General features: G+C 50.8%; 1 protein-coding gene across 3 annotated transcripts in view; it reads left to right on the top strand.

Annotated features, from left to right (window-relative positions):
- The window catches only part of CTIF (cap binding complex dependent translation initiation factor), a 150,021-nt gene that overhangs the window by 112,635 nt on the left and 18,266 nt on the right, over positions 1–19,120 (top strand). For all 3 annotated transcript variants that reach the window (XM_057378443.1, XM_057378445.1, XM_057378446.1), the window contains exon 10: positions 15,836–15,991. In XM_057378443.1, the coding sequence (XP_057234426.1) occupies positions 15,836–15,991 (156 nt within the window). The remainder of the gene's footprint in view (positions 1–15,835; positions 15,992–19,120) is intronic.

The following is a 19,120-nucleotide window of genomic DNA, read 5'->3' on the forward strand; positions in this document are numbered from 1 at the left end:
CCATGATATACCCTAATGCATACCCTATAGTAAATAATGCATACCCTATAGTATATCCTAATGCACTCCATATCACATACCCTGTGGTGTATTTTAATTCACTCCCTATTGCATATCCTAATGCATTTCCAATGACATACCCTATGGTATATCCTAATGCATATCCTGTTACATACCCTAATGTGCTTCCCATGGCATATCCTATGGTATATCCTAATGCCACCCCATTACATACCATAATGGATTCCCTGTGGCATACCCTATGGTACAGCTTAGTGCATATCCTATAGTATATCCTAAAGCATTCTYTATGGTATATCCTAATGCATTCCCTATTACACATCCTACTGCCCGTCCTGTTGCACATCCAAATGCATACTTATGTTTACCTTACTGTATATCCGGTTGGACACCTTATGGCATCCCCTGATGAATACCCTGTTGCACACCCTAATGCCTACGCTGTTGCACACACAAATGCATACCCTATGGGTTAGCCTATTGCCTACCCTATTGCACCCCTATTGCACCCGCTGCTGCACATCCTGAAACATTCCCGATGGCAAACCCAGTTGTTTACCCGCACGGGGTTTCTTCATCGCCTTACTGCAACCTCTTGATGTCCCAGAAATGGCCCTTCCTTGGTTCAGTGCAGTGCTTGGCTCTGGTTGTAGAAACTTTGTAGAAACACAGAACTTYCTGAGCCAAATGGGACCCACAAGGACCATGGAGTCCCACCCCTGGCCCTGCCCAGGCACCCCAACGACCCCTGAGAGCATTGACCAAACGCTCCTGGAACTCTGGAGCCTCGGGCCGTGCCCATTCCCTGGGGAGCCTGCTCACTGTCCTACCACTCTTAGGGGGACGAACCTTTTTGTGATATCCAGCTGATCCTCCACTGGCACAGCTCCAGCCCTTCCCTCGGGTCCTGTCCCTGGTCACACAGGCAGAGATCACTGTCTGAAMCTTCTCTGCACCTCACTGGGAAGTTGTAACTGCAGTCATTCTCCCCTCAGTCTCTTCTCCAGGCTGAACAAGTCAAGTGACCTCAGCCCCTCCTTGTATGGCTTTCCCTCCAGACCTTTCCCCTCCAGTCCCTTGAGATGAATCATGTGGGTTTTGGCAGAGGTTGCACTTGGGTTTCAGTGGCCTTAGTTGGATTTGAGATGATTGGTGTGACCATTTATGGAGGGGCTCTACCAGGAAGGTGGCCAAAAATCCGTTGTTGTCATCCCAGGTGGGGGATGGAAGAGGAGAAGTTGGGTTGAAGCATTTCTTGCGATGTAGACGTTGTGGCACAAGGTGCTGGAGAATTGATTGATTCCCTTTAGTAAATGTGGGTGCACGGAGAAATGTTTGCCAAACTGAGCATGAGGTTTTGGGAGGAATGAGCTGAAATTCTTCCTGTCCTGGAGCCTTTTTAATCAGAGCAAGCAACCTCCCATTGATAGCAGCCCTTTCAACATTGCAGGGGCTCAAAATTGAGACAACAGACACTGGGTGGATACTGTGGGAATTGGGACATGGATATTGGTTGGACTCCATGATCTGAGAAGTCTTTCCCAACCYRAATGGTTCTATRATGTTCTGTGCTGTTCTAAGCAATACACTAGTGGTTAATGCTGAAAGGCAGATTTTTTTTCCGTTCTTAACATGATTATTGGTGAGGAATGGTTTGTGGTTTGGCAGAGGTGGAAGCAGGAGGATCCAAGTGTTGTTGAAGAACATAYGAGCTGTTGACCATGTCCGGCACTGACTGCAAAAATCCATCAGTCTTCTCTCTGTGRCTGTTTTTAATGTAATTTAATTACAGGTGGTCCAATTTTTTGCARATAAACCAAAGTGGTACCACTTGTCTCTGAAACGGCATTGCCCAGCAGACATCATAGAGGCTGCTTCACTGAGAGAAAGGGGAGAAAAGGTCCCCAGGCTCCTTTAGGAGCAGATCCTAAACACAGGTGTGTTTGTCCTGTGCCACAGTGATGAGCTCAGCTCTGGAGCAGCACCACATCCATCTCTCAGATCTGCACGGGAGCCAACATTGCAGCCTTTGGTCTCTCCTCCAGAGGAGCTGAATGAGCTCTTCCCACAGTGAGGTGGAGATTTGATGGGGAAAACCTCCTCCTTGGCTTGAGCTGCTCCTCGTGGCTCTTCATGGGGATGAGGAACATCTTGGTGGTGAACCTCAGAGTGGATGTGAGCTGTGCCAGCTCCTTGGGAGCCCAGCACAAGCAGAGGAATAGCAAATGATGCTGCCCTACTGCAAATACCTTCACTTTCGGGTTTGCAGAAACTTGTAGAGCTTGGAAACCTCTTGTGCCTTAMATTTCTGATATTGATAAACATCAAGCTGTCCCTGCTTTTGTAAATCACTGTGGGACTCCCCCAGCAAAATGCAGCTTTGAAGAGATTTATTTTCTATACGCCCTTTAGAGAATTCAAAGGCAGTTCTAAATCCATGCACATATATCTGTGTAGTGCTTGAAGGGGCAAGGGGAATGCAGCCCCGTGGGTGGCTTGGGGGAGCATCCCCAGCTGCTGCATCCTCCTGCTCTCAGGCATGGAGAAAAATAGTGGGAAGGAGACACATTGCCGCACTTCTGTCTCTGAAAATGTTCTCTAGTTCTTTATATATTATTTTTATTATTTATTATTGTATCATTTTTATCACTTCATTCTTGTATTCAATTACTTCTTATTTTTCTTGTATGTAAGTATATATGCTTATTGCATATATATATATATATATATATGTGTGTTAATTATACGTACATACAATAATTACATATATTTGCTTATTACATATATCGGCCTTATATAACTTGCTATGTTAGCAATCTTTTTTTCTTAATCTTTGAAAGTTTTTTTAACCTTTTTTCTTCTCCTTTTGCATAGCCATGTGGAACCACACACGCCCCGTGCAAGTGTCGGCAGCAGGCAGGAGAGGGAGCCCGGGGAGCGGGCTGGCAGCCTGCCTTGTGCCGGCAGGTGAAGGGCAGGGCTGGGCATCAATGAGAGCTGGCCCTGCCTTCACCCCCGAGCCGCCAAGCCACTGCTGCCTGCCCACAGTGACAGCGCTGRGCTTGGCCACGGCAGGCTCCAGGAGCCGCTGGCACACGGGGACGTGCGGGCTGCGAGTTACTGGAGAGCCCGGGATTGAATGTCYGGCTGCCTGCTTTGAGCCTGCCGCTTTTCCTGAGTGGAACGGYGGCTGTAGGAGCCACCCGGCTCCTCTGCGGGCTGCTCATGGCAAGGGAGCATGGAGGGGCCGAGGAGAGCCGGGCAGCACCTCCTTGGAGGGTGGTGGTGAGGTGAGGGAGGGGTTAACAGAGCCCAAGGTCTCAGGTTTTAACGGAGTGCAAAAAGAAAGGGCAGAAGGAGGGGATGGGGACAGGAGCTGTGCCCCACAAGCACTGGGAGTTGTCTGAGCTGGCAATAGTTGAGCCAAATCCTAAATTAAACAAGCAGTGGGGTTGCCCTGTACATCCACCCATCTAATCCCAAAACCTGGGGATCACACTGAGTTGTAGCTGGAGGTGGCCACYGGGCCACTGATGTAGCAGCGGGCATCACAGGGGATGCCAGGGGAATTGTCCCCACTGGTCTGCAGGTCACTGGGGTCTGGGGAATGCCCAGTGCAACCACATTCATGTCTCTGCTCAGAAAAGGTGTTTAGTTTAGTTAAAACTAAAAGGTGTGTTTAGTTTAGTTAAACTAACAGTGCATCGTGCAGTTGAGAGTTTGATGGGAAGCAGGATCAAGATTCTAAAAAAAAAAAACCCTGAAAGTTTAAAGATTGGGGTATTTGACTTTAATTCAATGYGCTGGTAAGGTTTTATACCTTATACCTTTGCAACACTCAGGTGTGTTGTGCAAACATAGTCATCCCCTTTACTCCATCAATCGATGTGTGGTTTCTCCTGACTCCTTTTCACCTCAGGGGCAGAGATTTCAAGGCCACAGTGGGGACCAGCCCCTGCTCCAGCACACAAAGGAACCACAGGGATGGTGTCTCGTTGTCTCTGCTGGGCAGTGGATGCCCTGGGCATGTCCCAGTGATGGTGGCACCCAGCAGAGCCTCCTCTTGCTTGCACAGGTTGGTCATGGAGAGTGTCAGGAGCAGTCCTGACTGAACTGCTGCTGCACAGCTAAGCTCAGAGCAGGGGGGTTCGGGTGCTGGGACCTGTGCATACCCGGTGCATGGGCTCAGGCACGGAGCAGAGGCCATTCTGGGCTCTAGGTGGAGACTGCAGACTGCTCAGGCTGCCTGCATCCTGCCTGCAGCCCTGGGACAGAGCCAGCCAGCCGCTGAGGTGGGCTCCTGGCTGCCCCCAGCCATTGCTGCTGCGGGAGGATGCTGTGGGTCCTGGTAGAAAACGCAGARATAAAAACAAAAAAAAGCCATCAAAATCGATTTATCCATTGATGAAATGTGAGGGAAGGCAGGGGGACACTTCAGCGTTGAGACCCCTCCACACTGGGCTGAGCTGGCATCAGCTCCTGCTCTCCTGTTTGCCCCCAAAAGCTCAAACCCACGGGATGTGGGAGTGTGCCCCTGTCAGCCCAGGGGCTCAGCTGGCCCCAGGGACCCTCCTCACAGACCATCTGCTCCTGCCTGCTCCATGCAAATCCAGCTCAGGCTGCTGCAGCCCCCCCAGTGTGGGGATTTTGGCATGCTGTGGGGTTGGAGGATCCCTGCTCCCCAAACCCACAGACAGCCTGCTTTGGCCAGCTCTGCTCTTAGCTGATTCCCTTCACCTGGGGACAGGAGTTTTGGAGGCTCGTTAAGACCCTGTGATACMTCACCCTGCCTGGGAGGCATCCCACAAACCCCACAGCCCTGGTCACTTTGTTAGGGATGAAGCATTCTGCTGGCACGAGAGCACTCTGGAGAAGCAGGAGGCAGGGACGTCACCTCCTGAGCCAAGGACAGGGCCAGTCATGTGCCAGCATCAGCCCAAAGAAGGGGTTTGGGTACAAGGAGGTTGGAGAGGGAAGCACCTCTTTTTCTTCCCTGGGAAAGGGGAAAATAAGATAATTTGTGCTTTGCCCATCCCTGGCTTTGCTTGGACACAGGCCCATAGCTCACAGAGGATGCTCTCGTGCTCACCCACAGGAAAGCTCTTGTTTTAAGGTTTTCCAGCTGAATCACAAGTTTCTGTACCAGATTCACTTTCCAGCCAAGCAAGCCTGACTGCTGCAGTGGCACACAGAGGGAGGGACCTGTGGGACCTGCAGCTTGAGCACCCTCAGCATCCCCCAGGCACGCTGGGGCCTGGGGTATTTTGGTGTGTAGCTGGCTTTAGAGAACCAATGCTTCCRCAAAATCCACATCCCCATTGCCTCCTCTGCGGGGATTGTTTTGAACGCCTCATCTTTTCCTGCTGCACCCCTTTAAACAAGAAAACACAAAGTTATGGTGGCAAGTGGCTTTGGTGGGTCCTGGAAGCCAGCCCCCTCACACTTAGGGGGTGAGGAATGAGACCTCAGAATTATTTCAGGTCCCTGTCTCTACAACWTGCCAGGCCTGATGCTGATGCAAAACACAGCACCCAAGTTTTGGGGACAGGARTAAACAATGCTTGGCTGGAGGATGCTGCCCCATCTGGGCACATCCTCTGGTCTCATCAGCAGTCATGGGGTGTCCCCCTTGTGCTCTCTTCCCTTATTGAGCATCCCAAACCAGTGCTTTCTTTTCCCCTCCCAGTGATAAATTCCTCCACTTTTCTTACTCTTTTGTAAAATTACTATTGCCCTAAGTAGTTTTTTTTTATATATTAAAGAGGGGCTAAAAGAAGCAACTATGGTACTGCTGGGCATCCAAACCCAGTGATAAAGCCAGGCTGGACAGGTTGCTTGGAGCAAACTGGTCTGGTAAAATGTGTTCCTGCCCATGGCAGAGAGGATGGAACAAAATGGTCTTTAAGGCTCCTTCCAAACCAAACCATCCTATGATTCTGYGATAACATTTCCAGTCCAGGAGCAGCAGAAACTGAAAGTCAGAACAGCAAGAGCAAAGYGTCCACCAGCTAAGGGGACAGTTTCAGGCTGGAAAAACAAAACCTTTATATTTCTGCCTTGTTGGTAAGAGTAAGGTGTCTTTCCTTGCATCTATTCAAATTCCAGTCCATGCCATGCAGTGATTTTAAATGGTGATGCTGAAAGTTTGCCAATATCTGACAAAATATTCCATGTAAATCATGGACATCCCTTTAGAGATATAAAGGATGGAGGAATTGAGGGCTTTTGCAGGTTGATGTTTTCTGCTTTTTTCTGCTTTTTTTGTTCGACTTTCCTCTAATCTTAGCTTTCCCAGCRTGGATAGGCAGCTTTGGAGGCATTGTGGGGTGCTCCATACCTGCATGTTTCAGGGGATGAGCAGAAAAGATTAWTGCATCTTTTACCTCCATTAAAAGGAAAATATATAAACCAGCCAAACACAACAATTCTTACAGCAAAAGCTCCGTGGCTGCATAGAATTTGTAAATATTAGCCTCTGAGAAAGATTTTCTGAGCTCCCTTGTGTAAATAACGTTTTTTTAGCAGACTGGCACTTCACCTCCAGACCTCGATTTTCAAGTGGTYGMTTGTCCCCCCATCCCARAGCTGCATTTCCASCAAGGAGSTCCAGCRCTGGCCTGTGATGCCCATGAGATGSCTGGTGGTGGGAGAGACGTGGTGAAAAGCAGACGGAGGAGATAAGAGGGGTGACAGCCCCTCTGCTCTCAAGCGTGTTTGCTCAGCAGCGCTGAGTGCTGGGCCAGAGCCACCACCTCCCTGCAGACTAAACAGTTGCAGTGTTTTCTCTCCCATGACCGAAAGAATTTAGTAAAGGGTCCCGGTATGAAACTTTACACGAACTCTGGGTGCCACGAATATCTCTGGCTGGGAGTCTGTTAACTCCTCCGGTTCAGTCCCAGGGCAGACCAAAGGAGGACCCRTCCCACCAGGGATTTGGCCAGCTGCCTGCAGGACCCCCCGTGCTCTCCCACCCACAGAGTTTTCATGCACCCATCTTTCCAGGGTTCTTCTGCTTTCTTTTAAAAGAGAGAGCCAAAAGCTCTGGCCCCAGTGGAGCTCTGGAGTCCTTCAGTTCAAGAAAGGTGTGGACCTGTTAGAGCAGGTCCAGAGGAGAAGGCTGCCAGGGCTGGAGCCCCTCTGCTCTGGAGTCAGGCTGGGAGAGCTGGGGGTGCTCACCTGGACAAGAGAAAGCTCCAGGGAGAGCTCAGAGCCCTTTTGGGGCCTAAAGGGGCTCCAGGAGAGCTGCACAGGGAGTGGGGACAAGGGCTGCAGGGACAGGACACAGGGAATGGCTTGGCAGTGGCAGAGGGCAGGGATGGATGGGATATTGGGAAGGAATTGCTGTCTGGGAGGGTGGAGAGACCCTGGCACAGGGTGCCCAGAGCAGCTGTGGCTGCCCCTGGATCCCTGGCAGTGTCCAAGGCCAGGCTGGACATTGGGGCTGGGAGCAGCCTGGGACAGTGGGAGGTGGCAGRTGGTTTGGAACCAGGTCACCTTTAAAGTCTTTCCAACCCCAGTTCTATAATGTGTCATGCCTGTTGGACCTGCCTGTAGCCCCCTTTGTGCACTGACATCCATCCAAAGCCTGTCCACTTCATCAAACTCAGGGGCCTCCACTTCAGGGCCAGATTTTGGGGATGGAAGAAGCCCCTGAGGCTTCATTCATCCTTAGTCCTGGCTTGCAGAGGAGCAGAGGCCAAGCCTCAGAGTCTGGTCCAGCTCAGCAGACGGGTGATCCCAGTCCCTCCTCAYGGTCATTACCTGAGGGCACTTCCTAGGAAGGGCTTCGCATCCTACAGGAGAACACCCTGCTGCCAGGCACCCCGGAAAATCCCTCCTTGGGCCRAACTGGTGTGAGCCAGGAGTGCCTGTGCAGTAAAGCTCCTGATGTCAAACAGGATTAGCTGCCTGCTTTTCCCTGCYCAGTTTCATTCATTCACAGGCAAACTGGCCTTTCAATGGACACAGCTTCATTTCCAGTGCAAGTGGAATTCCTCCAGCCCTGGTGCCTGGACAAAGGAGCACCTGTCTGCACGGCCAGTTTTCCTTCTCTTAGATCCCTCTTTCCAAATTTGGCTTGTCCCCATTGATCCCTCGTCACCTCCACTTTATAACGAGGACACATTGCTTGTGCAGAATTTAAAATAAGAATYCATTCTGCTGGCAAAGCCCAGCTGGTCCCTGCTGCATCCTCCTGGGCTGGAAGGCTGGACATCTCCAGACAAGGCATTTGCAGGCAGGACGCATCTATCAGCCAAAACTGGGGTCCCAGTCATCACCTCAGCCTGTTGGGAGTGGGATRAGCATTTTCTCAGGCACAGAAGTGGCCCCTGAGCAGATGTGGGGATGGTGACAGGGCTCAGACTCTGCCTTAATGTCTGATGGAGAAGGGTTGGCAAACTGCCCACCAAACCATCCCCACCAGTATGAAGTAGCCCCAAAATAAGATTTTGTGAGTTTTCTTGAAGCTGTTGTGCTTTTACACAGAGCTTGTGCTATGGGGAATGCAGCCCATGGGGCAGGAGATTTATATTAATATGTTTTTCCATGGAATGGGGGTATCAGCCCTGCTGTGGATGCTGAGGTGAGAAGGGATTCGCTTGATCCTCTCTCTTCACACCCCATCCAGGAGGGGATTGCTGGCCTAGGCATGGGATATTTTGGAGGATTCTTTGTCTCCGTTTCAGCAGCACTCTCAGTGTCCCCAAAATTCCAAAGGTAGCCCAAGGTTTTCTGTGCACACTCGCAAAGGCAAAGGGAACATTGCTTCTTCAGGATTCCCACAGAATTGGGATTTASATGAATGAAATGAATTTAACAAGGATCTCCTACACTGCTGCTGATGCTGCCGAGGGGGACCTGCCTCCTCTGGGCAGTGTGTCTGCAGGGCTGGGTCAGACAGGTGCCCCAGCTTCTCTGATGGCAGCCCRGCAAGGAAATTAACTTGTATTTCTTTGTGATTCTTGTTCCCCTTCCAGTCCCTCTCCACGGAGCCGAGATTGGCTTCAGATCATCGGGCATGGGATTATCTCCCCATGTCTGTGTGTCCTGCAGGTGGCAGGTCTGTCCCTGTCCYTCTGCTCACTGCGAGGTCTGGCTGAGGATGGTCACAATGTTTTGCAGTGTCTGGGTTCGTGGGATGACAGGGCTTTAAGATGATGATAAACTGCTGTAACCCCGCTGAGCTGACACCCTGGCACGTGTTTGGGAAWGCAGAAAGGTGTGAGATAGGAAGGAGAGCAATGAAAATTAAGTGAAGAGGAAGACAACCCTGTCACTGGGCAGTGCTGGCTGAGGCGCTGGCAAACATCTGGGACAAAATGGGGATTGCTGTTGGTGGTGTGCAGATCAGGCTGCTGAGTCCACCCTCTCAGAGCTTCCACTGCTGCTCCAAGATCTCCAGCAGCTGTGAGGTGAACAGCAAAACTCCTATCTGCACTTCCATTGTTACGCTCCCACCATAGTGATGTAAACTTCAGCTGAATCAATAATTAACAGCTTGCACCTCTGCAGCTCCTCAGGGACCTCATGGACACCAGTGGCTGAAGCCACGAGACACCCACATTGGTTGGATAATTGCTGCTGATCCCAGGTTTGGAGCTGGATGGAGAGGTCAGGGTGACACCAGGGGGCAGGAGGTTCAAGTGACCAGCCTGGTCACCTCGGGGTGTTTGTGGACATGGGAGGTACCCACAGGTCCTGTTGGCTCTGGTCATCAGCTGCCTCAGTTACCCAAACCTGGGCATGTAAAACTGATTATGTTTCTTGTTCTGGGAGTTTGCCTAGCCTCYACTTTAGAAAAGACAGGTGTCTGACCTTATTTTTCCCTTGGTGCCCAAATCCTTTTGAGAGAAATAAGAGCTGTGTGATGAAGATCTGCCTGATGGATGGAGAATCTTTGTTGAGTTGTTCTTGCTGAACTGGAAGAATTCCATATCCCTAGGATTGTTCAAGGCAGATTGGGTGGGGCTTGGACCAGCCTGGTCTAGTGGAAGGTGTCCCTACCCATGGCAGGGAATTAAAGATGAGCTTTAAGGCCCCTTGCAACCCAAACATCCTGCTATTCTGTGAGCTGGTCTGTGACATCTAATGCGAGTTACAAACCACCTGGAGGTGGGGTGATGTGTGGTGGGTGTCTGTGGGGTGGTGATCGCAGTCCTGGTAGCCTGGACCTTCACCATGTGGTGCATTTTGGAGCCCTTCACAGAGCTGTGGCCATCCTGAAGTCAGGTCCACGCTGAAGGCCACTGGTAGGATTTCCTGCTTTTCCCAAAATGGCCAAAACATCCTGAGAAGAAGCCGGTGTGCATTCAAATGGTTCAGCTCCAGCCTGCAGGAAACGAGTGATGAAAGCCCATGGGAGTGAAATGCCTCATGGCTGGGTGAAGCCAGGACCTCGGAAGCTGGGCACAGGGTGTCATCTGTAATTTAAAAGCTTTATCTGCTTTAAATGTCAATAGCTCCTTTGTTGGAGTCACTGTAATTGCCGTGATTCGCATGTCTCGGTCACGCCCCAGAGCGCTTCGCAGAGGAAGATGAGCAAATCATTCCCGTTGGTTGCTGGAGAGGAAATCAGGGTGCAGAGGTGATGGGAGYCCATGCAGGGCTGGAAATAAACCTCAGTCTCCTGTGCTGCTGTTCTCCAGGYTCTGCGTGGAAGCTGCAGGCTCAAAGCAAATTTTCTGTCATCCTCTTACTCCGCTTTGTGTTGTCTCCATGCCGGCAGTGGGCAGGGATGGTGTGGTGGGATCTCAGTGAGGTTCTGTCCTTTTGTGCAGGCAGAGGGGCCGGGAGTGGGTGGCTGGAGCAAGAGCAGAGCCCGTGAAAGAGCTGATAGTCCCATTTCATGCCCTACCACCTCGAGCAGAGGCGTTCTYGTAGTGATGCCCATCAGTGGATTTTTGTAGTGGTGCAGAGGAGCTCAGTGAGACCCCAAAAACCCATGGGCAGARGTGTTTGATCACTCCCTGGTGCTGYCACAGGTTTCTCCAGCACCTCCTGAGCTCCCTCTGAATRCCAGTGCTGTAAACCAYTCATCTCACTCATTTGTACTCCTCAGGAAGCAAACCTGCACTCCAGGACCTCCACCAAACCCAGACTTAGGTACAAGCAGTATTTAAATTCTAAGCAGGGAATAATGCAGTGAGGTTAGCTGTGCAAAATGTAATTTATGGAGCCATTTCTAGGAAGGTTTGRGGAGGGAGCAGATGGAGGCTGTGCTTCTCCAGGCCAACCATAAGGGACAGGGGCTGTCCAACCTCTACCCACCAGCTCYCTCCTCCAGCCCTTTGGATTTGTCTCATCCCTTTCCAAAGAGCCATTTGGGGCTCCAGCATTTTGCAGAATGTTGCCTGTTGTCCAGTAAGATCAACTGTTTAGCACAGCCTATCTCAGCTTTTTATATAGCTCTTAGCACGGATATCTAAGCATCRTATATTTCTTTTTGTGCAGTATTTCTGACTCAGTATTTCCTGCCTCCTTGACAATGACTGAGTAAACAGCAGAGCTGCCAGAGGAAGAACCCTGTGTTTACAGAGCAACAAGCCCAAATGTGCCCTTTTTTTTCCATCAGAAGGTGGCGATGCTTAAATTAACTCTCATTTTTATCCCTCGCTAAACTTTTGCCCTCGAACTCGCTGCTGTCAGAGTCAGCCATGGGTTGGTGGGCCCAGATCTGGGGAAAAGTTATTTGGAACTTGTCTTAAAAAAAGTGTGGCGAACTCCCAAGGGAAGAATTTTCGGCTGCAGCTGTCTGAGCTGGAGTGAGGGCTTAGATCYGATGGCAAAGTGCTGCTTCTCATCCCACTTGACTCTGCTGCCCGCCAAAAGTGTTTGAGGATGGGTTTGCCTCCTCTCCCATGGAGTRGCCATTCCTCTTGGCTCTTCTGGCATGGTCCTGGTGTTGGAGAGGTCTCATGTCTGCGCCAGTCGTGCATGGGCTGCATCTACACTGGCACGAGGAGTGGGTTTTAACTGGGGTGTGACAGTGGAGACCCCCACAATGAAGGAAATCTTTGATGTCCATTGCTGGCAGGAGCCTCAGCCAAGCCTAAAAAGAGTCCAGCAGGGATTGTCAGGGAGTTTGCCRAGCCCTGGACCATCTCTGTGAACACAGACCACCCTGACCTACCCAACACACTTGGTGTTCACATCAGCATGATGTGAACATGCTTAGCCTTCAGATTTGTGCCCCAAACTTGGGCTGGATGAGAGATCTTCTCTCCCCTTCCCACGTGGTTTCCCAATGAATTCTTTTCCCAAACCAGGCAGAGCATGGAGGCCACCCCTGCTACCTGGTATAAATACATTTTATTTTAAACTATAGGCACTGAAGGAAGGTCATCCAGTAAACACACCCAGATTATCTACAGGCCAGAGCACCCCCAAATTAGTAATACAATTCGTGTTTAAAAATACAGCCAAACTGATGAAAGATAATTTGCTTACTGCCCTGACATCACCACCTAAGCATGGGGCAAGCCAATCCACAGGTTATTTTTATATAACTCCGTGAGGCATTTCCAGAGCAAATGAAGTTCASTGGGCAGGGCAGTGACCCGGCTGTCTGGTTCCAGAGCTTTTCAGCCCCCTCAAGGCTCGTCATCGGCGTGAGGAGGTCTGTGGGTCAGGGCACAGCTCCATCGGATGTGCCCCGGCCACGCCGGACGTGGGGCTGGTTCTCTGCCGGCCGCTGCTCGCCTCTCCCACGTGCCAGCTCTGGCTCAGCCCTTGGGGCTGCACGGGCTCTGGAGCTGCTCTCCGTGTTCCCAGGGGGTCACAGAGCCTGGCCTGGGCACAGCTGACCTGCAGCAGGTGAGTCACAGTGTCACTGCAGTGATCAAACAGCGCAGCTGAGCCTCGGTGACAGCAAGGTCCCCTCAAACCCCCGAGTGATGGGACACCTGTGTGTGGTGGCACTCAATGCACACCCTGGTGCAGGTCAAATCTGCTGTCTGAAGGCCAAACTTAAGGACAGAACTTCCAGGTCCACTTTCCTGTGCATGCTGTGGCCCTGGAGAGCACCACGTTGAGGGAGGCTTCAGGGTACGCCTGGCACTGCAGGTTCGGCTGCCATGGAGCTTCCTGCCAAGCCCAGCTCCGTCCTGTTGGCAAACATGGTCCAGAAAAATTCCACCCATTGGCAAGATGCTCTTCCTACTTTGTCAGAGGAATCAGTATCACTCCCCTCCTTTTGCAGAGTTTGTGCAAATCGCCTCCTTTTGCAAAGTTTGGCCCGACCTGAGTCTGCAAATGGAGCAGAATATTCCCACTGGGGCATCACATTCTGGGTGGAAATGTTCACGGTGACTTCTGMGTCCATCCTGCATTCCATCCCCCTCTCCAGTCGCTCTTGGGGGTCCCTCAAAGTCTGCACAAGCTTTTCTGTGACTGGAGGAGGGGGCACCCCTGTCCCTTTTCTTTTYCAAGGATCTTCTTCAGCTGTAAGGTTAGGGCAGTGTTCATTGATGTCCCTGCAYCACCCACCGGGTGCCACAGGATGAAAAAAGGAGGGTGATGTGTGGTGGAATCCTTTCCTGCCCAGYTTCCATCCCAGGTCTGATGAGTTTGGTTTGGTTTGGTTTGCTGGTCAATTTATAGGATTTTTGGAGGTTGGTTGGTTTGATGGTTTGGGGTTTTTTAACAGAAAATATCTTCTTTTAAGGAAAGAGTTGAAGGCTCAGTTTTCTCTCTTGCAAAGGTGCAGAGCAGGGCATGTCTGAAGCAGGAATGGGAAGGAGCAGAGTTTCCTGCGGTGGTTTTTATTCTTTCCCAGTAATCTGTGACTGCAGAGGCCGTGCAGTTATCCCAAGCTGCTAGGAATTTCCCAGAATGCCACAGGGATCCCAAAATGCAGCACAGCTCCCCAGGTAGAGAGTGTGGACCTCCCAGGTCCAGGCAGGACAGGAGGTGCTTTAGGGATCCAGGCTGGGAGAGGCAGGATGGGTTGGGGGCTGGAGCTGGGTGGGATGAGATGGAGCAGAATCAGGGAAAAATCTTCAGGGTTCAGAGGAGCTTTTTGTGCACTTTCTGTGTGGATGAGACAGATGAGGGGCATGGGATGCTTTGTCCTGGGTTTTTAATTTCTCAGTGATCAGGATATCTTGTCTCATTTACTTTTTTTTTTTTTTTTKCATTAAAATTCAATTGAAAACTCCAGAATGAGTAATTTGGTAACCCTGGGGTGATAACCTGAGCTGGCAAATAACTCCTCCATCAGGGACTGGCTGGATAATGAGAGGATGAACTCTGCAAACTCTCCCAGAGAGTCTGGGGAGGCCCAACAGGATTTGGCTGCAGGTTGACTTCGAAGTCGCAGACAGAGTTGGGCAACTGACTTATGGAAATGGGTGTAGAGAGGAATTAGTCATCGCTGTTTGGTTAATAAGTGCCTCGGCTATTTTACAAGTCTTTTTTCCTGCACATGCAAATATATATTTTATTTTTCCTTTTGTAATGGAACATATAAATAGCTCCTGCTTTGGATCTTCTGTGCACGCAGTTGTGTCATGAAAATAATCATCATGCTTTTGCCTGGCTTTCTTTAGCAGCTGCTTCACTTACCTTTGTTCTAAAAGGAAGATCTCCTGTGTGTTGTCCAGGGCAAGAGAGCAAACTTTGGTGTGGTGGCTTTTATATCTCCCTGGCGTTGCAGAGAGCAGCTGCAGGTCAGAGCCTTTGCAGCAGCAAAGCCCTTTGTCTCAGGCAGTAGGAATAAACTGAGATGAAAAAGATAGAAGGTAATTTATTTAGTTGCAGGGTTTCAAAGGTTGTGCAACCCGCACTGGGAGCACGCRGTGTGGAGAACGAACTTGTCCTCTCTTTTTCGGTGTTCCCCTGCTTGGTGTCTGCTGAATTTTGGTACCAAGGAAAGGTCACTATGGAGACAGACAGGAAAGTCGTGTGGGATGTCATGCAAGAACTTCAGCATCTCTCAGAGCCCAGGCAAACCTTCTTGACTCTGAGCACGATGCACCACTCCCTTGTGCCATCCTCGAGAAGGGGTTTTATTTCCTTTTCTCTTGTCTTGTGCTCYTGGCCACATGCTTCCATCACATACRTCCCTTCTCATATTTTCATACCCTGCCTTTGGACAAATCCCTTTTTTTCTCTCCATCCGTGGGTCTGATGGAGGGGCAGCTATCTCCCTGTGTGCTTCCTCCTGATGTTGATCCATAAATCACGTCACTGGGATAATCCTTAGTCATGGCAACCATCAGCTCAGGCGCAGGGTGACCTTTTAATGCCAAGCCCAGGCTGCCCTGATCTTCTGGTCGGGCAGGGAGCCAGGCTCTGCCATTATTTTGTGAGACACCAGAGAGCAGTCAGACCATTAGGATGCTCCTGGCCAGACACTGGGTCTGCTGAAGATACTGGAATGAATGGGCTGGGCAGGTCAACCTGGACCACCAAGCCCAGCGTGGCCACCAGCATTTCCCCTGCGTTTTATTTAACCTCTGTGTTGCTGYTTTTGCTCAGTGCTGGTGGTGTACATGGAGAAGAGTCCCTGTTTCTGTCGGTGGAGACAGTAGGGCGTGGGGGGCACCGTTTCTAGCGCAAGCTGTGGCAGTTATTGCAGGAGCTGGTGGTATTTCTGCAGTACCTGCTTTCTGGTGGCTTTGCTGTGTCGAAATTCCAGCCACTCCGCCRCGCACGTTGGGTAACCTCAGCGCTGTTACCAAAGACTCAGTCAGTCTGTCTGTCTGTCTGTCCTCCCCCCAGCCCAAGTTTCAATTTCCTCCTGATTCCCTCTGCAGACGGCCGCTGCCTCTCTCAGCAGTGCTRATGCCGTCTCTTGTCTCTGTGCCTCTTGCAGAAGGATTTCTCCATGCGGGAGGAGCTGCAGCAGCGGGACGTGGAGCGYTGGCTGGGGTTCATCACCTTCCTCTGCGAGGTCTTCGGCACCATGAGGAGCAGCACCGGGGAGCCCTTCCGAGTGCTCGTCTGCCCTATCTACACCTGCCTCAGGGAGGTAAACGCTGTCTGCTCTGTCCTTCCCCATCAAGGGCCGACTGTTGCGCTGCTGCGTGGAGATGCAGTGGTCCAGGGATGGCACTGGGAAGGATGAGGCCACCCCTGGATCACTGGGAATGTCCCAGTCCTCCCTTGGAGCACACTGGAAGGTGTCTCTGCCCATGGCAGAGGTGCAATGAGACAGAGGATCTTTAAGGCCCTTCTGCCCACTCCATTCTAGGATTCCATATTTCCTCTATAATTCCTAGAGGTTTGCTCTGGTAACACTTCTCACCTCAAAAATACCTACATCTGCAGTGGTGATTGGCCATTCCTGCCTGTTGTCTGTCTGGTCGTTAAAGCACAATAATTAAAACATACACTCCCTTGTCCAAGGGTTGGCAAGGACCAACAGCTGGGATGTCAAACCCAGTTGTTGGAGTTTGCAAATCCCAGTGTTGTGAAAATCCCTGCCTAAGCAGCTTAAATAGCTTCTTAAAGCAGGTGAAGCCACCTGAATAGATGAGACAGACCGAGGAAAGAGGGAGAGAAATTGAGTCCTTGATGTCCTTAGACCCCACCCAGWGCAGCAGAAACTCAGCCCTGTCACCATGGTTGGGGATTTTTCAGAACCTGATTTCCTGATGAGCTCATTTTCCAGTTCCCCGTGGCTCAGGGTGGTGGCAGAAACCTCGGTGAGTGCATATAGAAAAGACAACTCCAGTGTTAATGTTCCACAGAGGAGGAGAGGGCTTCCCTCCATCCTATTTTAAAGATGGTTTTGTCTCCTGCTGGTGCCTGTAGAAGACTTTCTCAGAAAAACCCGCCTCGTTGCCCAGGCTTGGAGCTGTGAATCTCAAATTGTCAGTGGTGCTTCTGTCAGGCCATAAATAACTCACTGTAAAATAAGTTCTCCGCTAGACCTCAGGCAAGGGAAGGATAAAGAAAGTGCTGGTGATGACTTTTTTTTTTTTACGTGTATGGGAAGTTTCCTCTGAATGCAAACACACCATAAACATTTTGTCTGGGTGGTAACACTGTGGGCAGAGTTCACAGATGGTGACTGGAGCAGTGAGGAGAGCAGGCCTCATGATGAGGCACACACAGCCAGAGGAGGAGGTGGGAGAGGGATGCTAAAAATAGCAGAACTTCCCCAAAATCTCTGCCCACGGAGGTATGTGTCACCTTCTGGGGAAGATCTTGACGTCTAGCAAAGCCCCCGTGCCCATCCGCTTCCCATCGTAATCGTGACACAACACAGCCCTGATTCTCCCAGAGTTTTTCCCTTCCCACTCCTGTCTGCCCTCACYGTGCTGTCACTGTCCCTCTTGTCACCTCTCTGCTCTGTGGGGACGTGGTGGTGATCTAGAGGTGTGCAGAAGGACGTAAATTTCATGTATCAGGGATATTTTTTGCTACAGGGCAGCTCCATAAAAAGATTTACTAATTATATCAAGATGTCATGCGTAAATTTGCTCTTAAAAATACATCTCTGTTCCTTAGCAGGACAGGTCTGTCCCTGTGGTGTTGTTTGTCACAGATGACTTTACTAGGTGATCTTTAATAGGGAGATGATCTTTAGGTCCCTTCCAACCCAAGCCAGTCTGTGATTCTGAGAGGACTCTTAGCTGGCGTGGGTGAGCCTCGCTCTGCTGGTTGGTCTGGGACTGTTCTCTCCACGGTGCTCTGACCTTGACTCGTGCCATCCCTCTTCTATGGCTCTGGAATGGATTTTCATTTTTGCCACCTTTTTTTGTCACTGTCAGCTAATCCTGTTGTGCAGGGCCAGCCCAGGGGGACAGGATCACCAGTTTGGTATGTGATCACCAGTTTAGTGTGTGATCACCAGTTTGGTGTGTGATCACCAGTTTGGTGTGTGATCACCAGTTTGGTGTGTGATCACCAGTTTAGTGTGTGATCACCAGTTTGGTGTGTGATCACCAGTTTGGTGTGTGATCACCAGTTTAGTGTGTGACACCAATTTCTCAGTAGTGCCAGGCTCTGAGGTGGCTGCCAGGGCCAGAACCAGGCTGTAGACCCCACCAGGGAAGGGGTGGTGGGCAATTCCAACTGCACCCAGGCAAGGACAGGCACAGCTGGCTGATAAAGCCCTGTGAAGAAGGGCTGAGGGAGCTGGKGGTGTTTAGCCTGGAAWAGAGGAGASTCAGGGGAGATGTWATCACTCTCTACAACTRCCTGAAGKGTGGCTGTGGGCAGGTGGGGGTCGGTTTCTTCTCCCASGCAACAACTGACAGAATGAGAGGACGCAGCCTTAAGCTGTACCAAGGGAAGTTTAGGTTAGACRTTAGTAAAAATTCTTCACTGAAAGGKKRWWKGGGRWTKGRAWTKKYYKSCCAGGGAKGTGRTGGAGTCACCATCCCTGGATGTGGCTGGAAACAGACTGGATGTGGTACGCAGTGCCATGGTTTGGTTGATGAGGAGGTGTTGGGTCATAGGCTGGGCTTGATGATCTTGAAGGTTTTGTCCAGCCTGGTTCACTCTGTGATTCTGTGGTGTGCAGAGGCTGGCCCTGCTCAGTGCTCTGTGAGAGTGGATACTCCCTGACTGTGCAGAGTGCTCACCCCTTGGTGGTCCCCATGAGCCACACAGGCTGGTGTTCCAGCCAAGAAGGGGGTGTCACCATAGCCTGTGAAGTTTGGGACTCCCACATGCCTTGGGACAGGTTCACAAGCTGTAGTAGGGTTTCTTTTTCCTTCTGCCGATCAGAACATATGTCCCATGTACAGTCTCAGCCCCTCATGCCTATCTCCTTCCCCACTGGGCATCCCCCAGCAAACTCCCTCTGTGCTGTCCACAATCCTGCACAGCCCCCTTTGCCTCCATCCACCCATCCTCTGACCATAAATCATTAGCAGAGGTGAGATAACATCTCTCTCTCTGCCTGTCCTTTCAGCTTCTCTTGCTTTTTAGTTTCTCTTTTTTTTTTTTTTTCCTTTTTCCCTTTTCCTTTATAGCTCTGGCAGACTCAGCCAAAGGTCAGTGAGGCGGTGAGCAAGAGGAAGGGGAAAATTGCCTGATGACTGAGGCAGGAATGTCTCTTCCCTTCCCCCTGCAGAGCTTCCTCTCTCCAGCTCCTTTCCCCCCAAATAAAAGCTCATTCACTCCATCATTAGCTGGGCAGAGAGAG

This window comes from Malurus melanocephalus, unplaced genomic scaffold, assembly GCF_030028575.1.
Source record: "Malurus melanocephalus ecotype Western Australia unplaced genomic scaffold, MMel_1.1 scaffold_359, whole genome shotgun sequence".
Taxonomy (NCBI): domain Eukaryota; kingdom Metazoa; phylum Chordata; class Aves; order Passeriformes; family Maluridae; genus Malurus; species Malurus melanocephalus.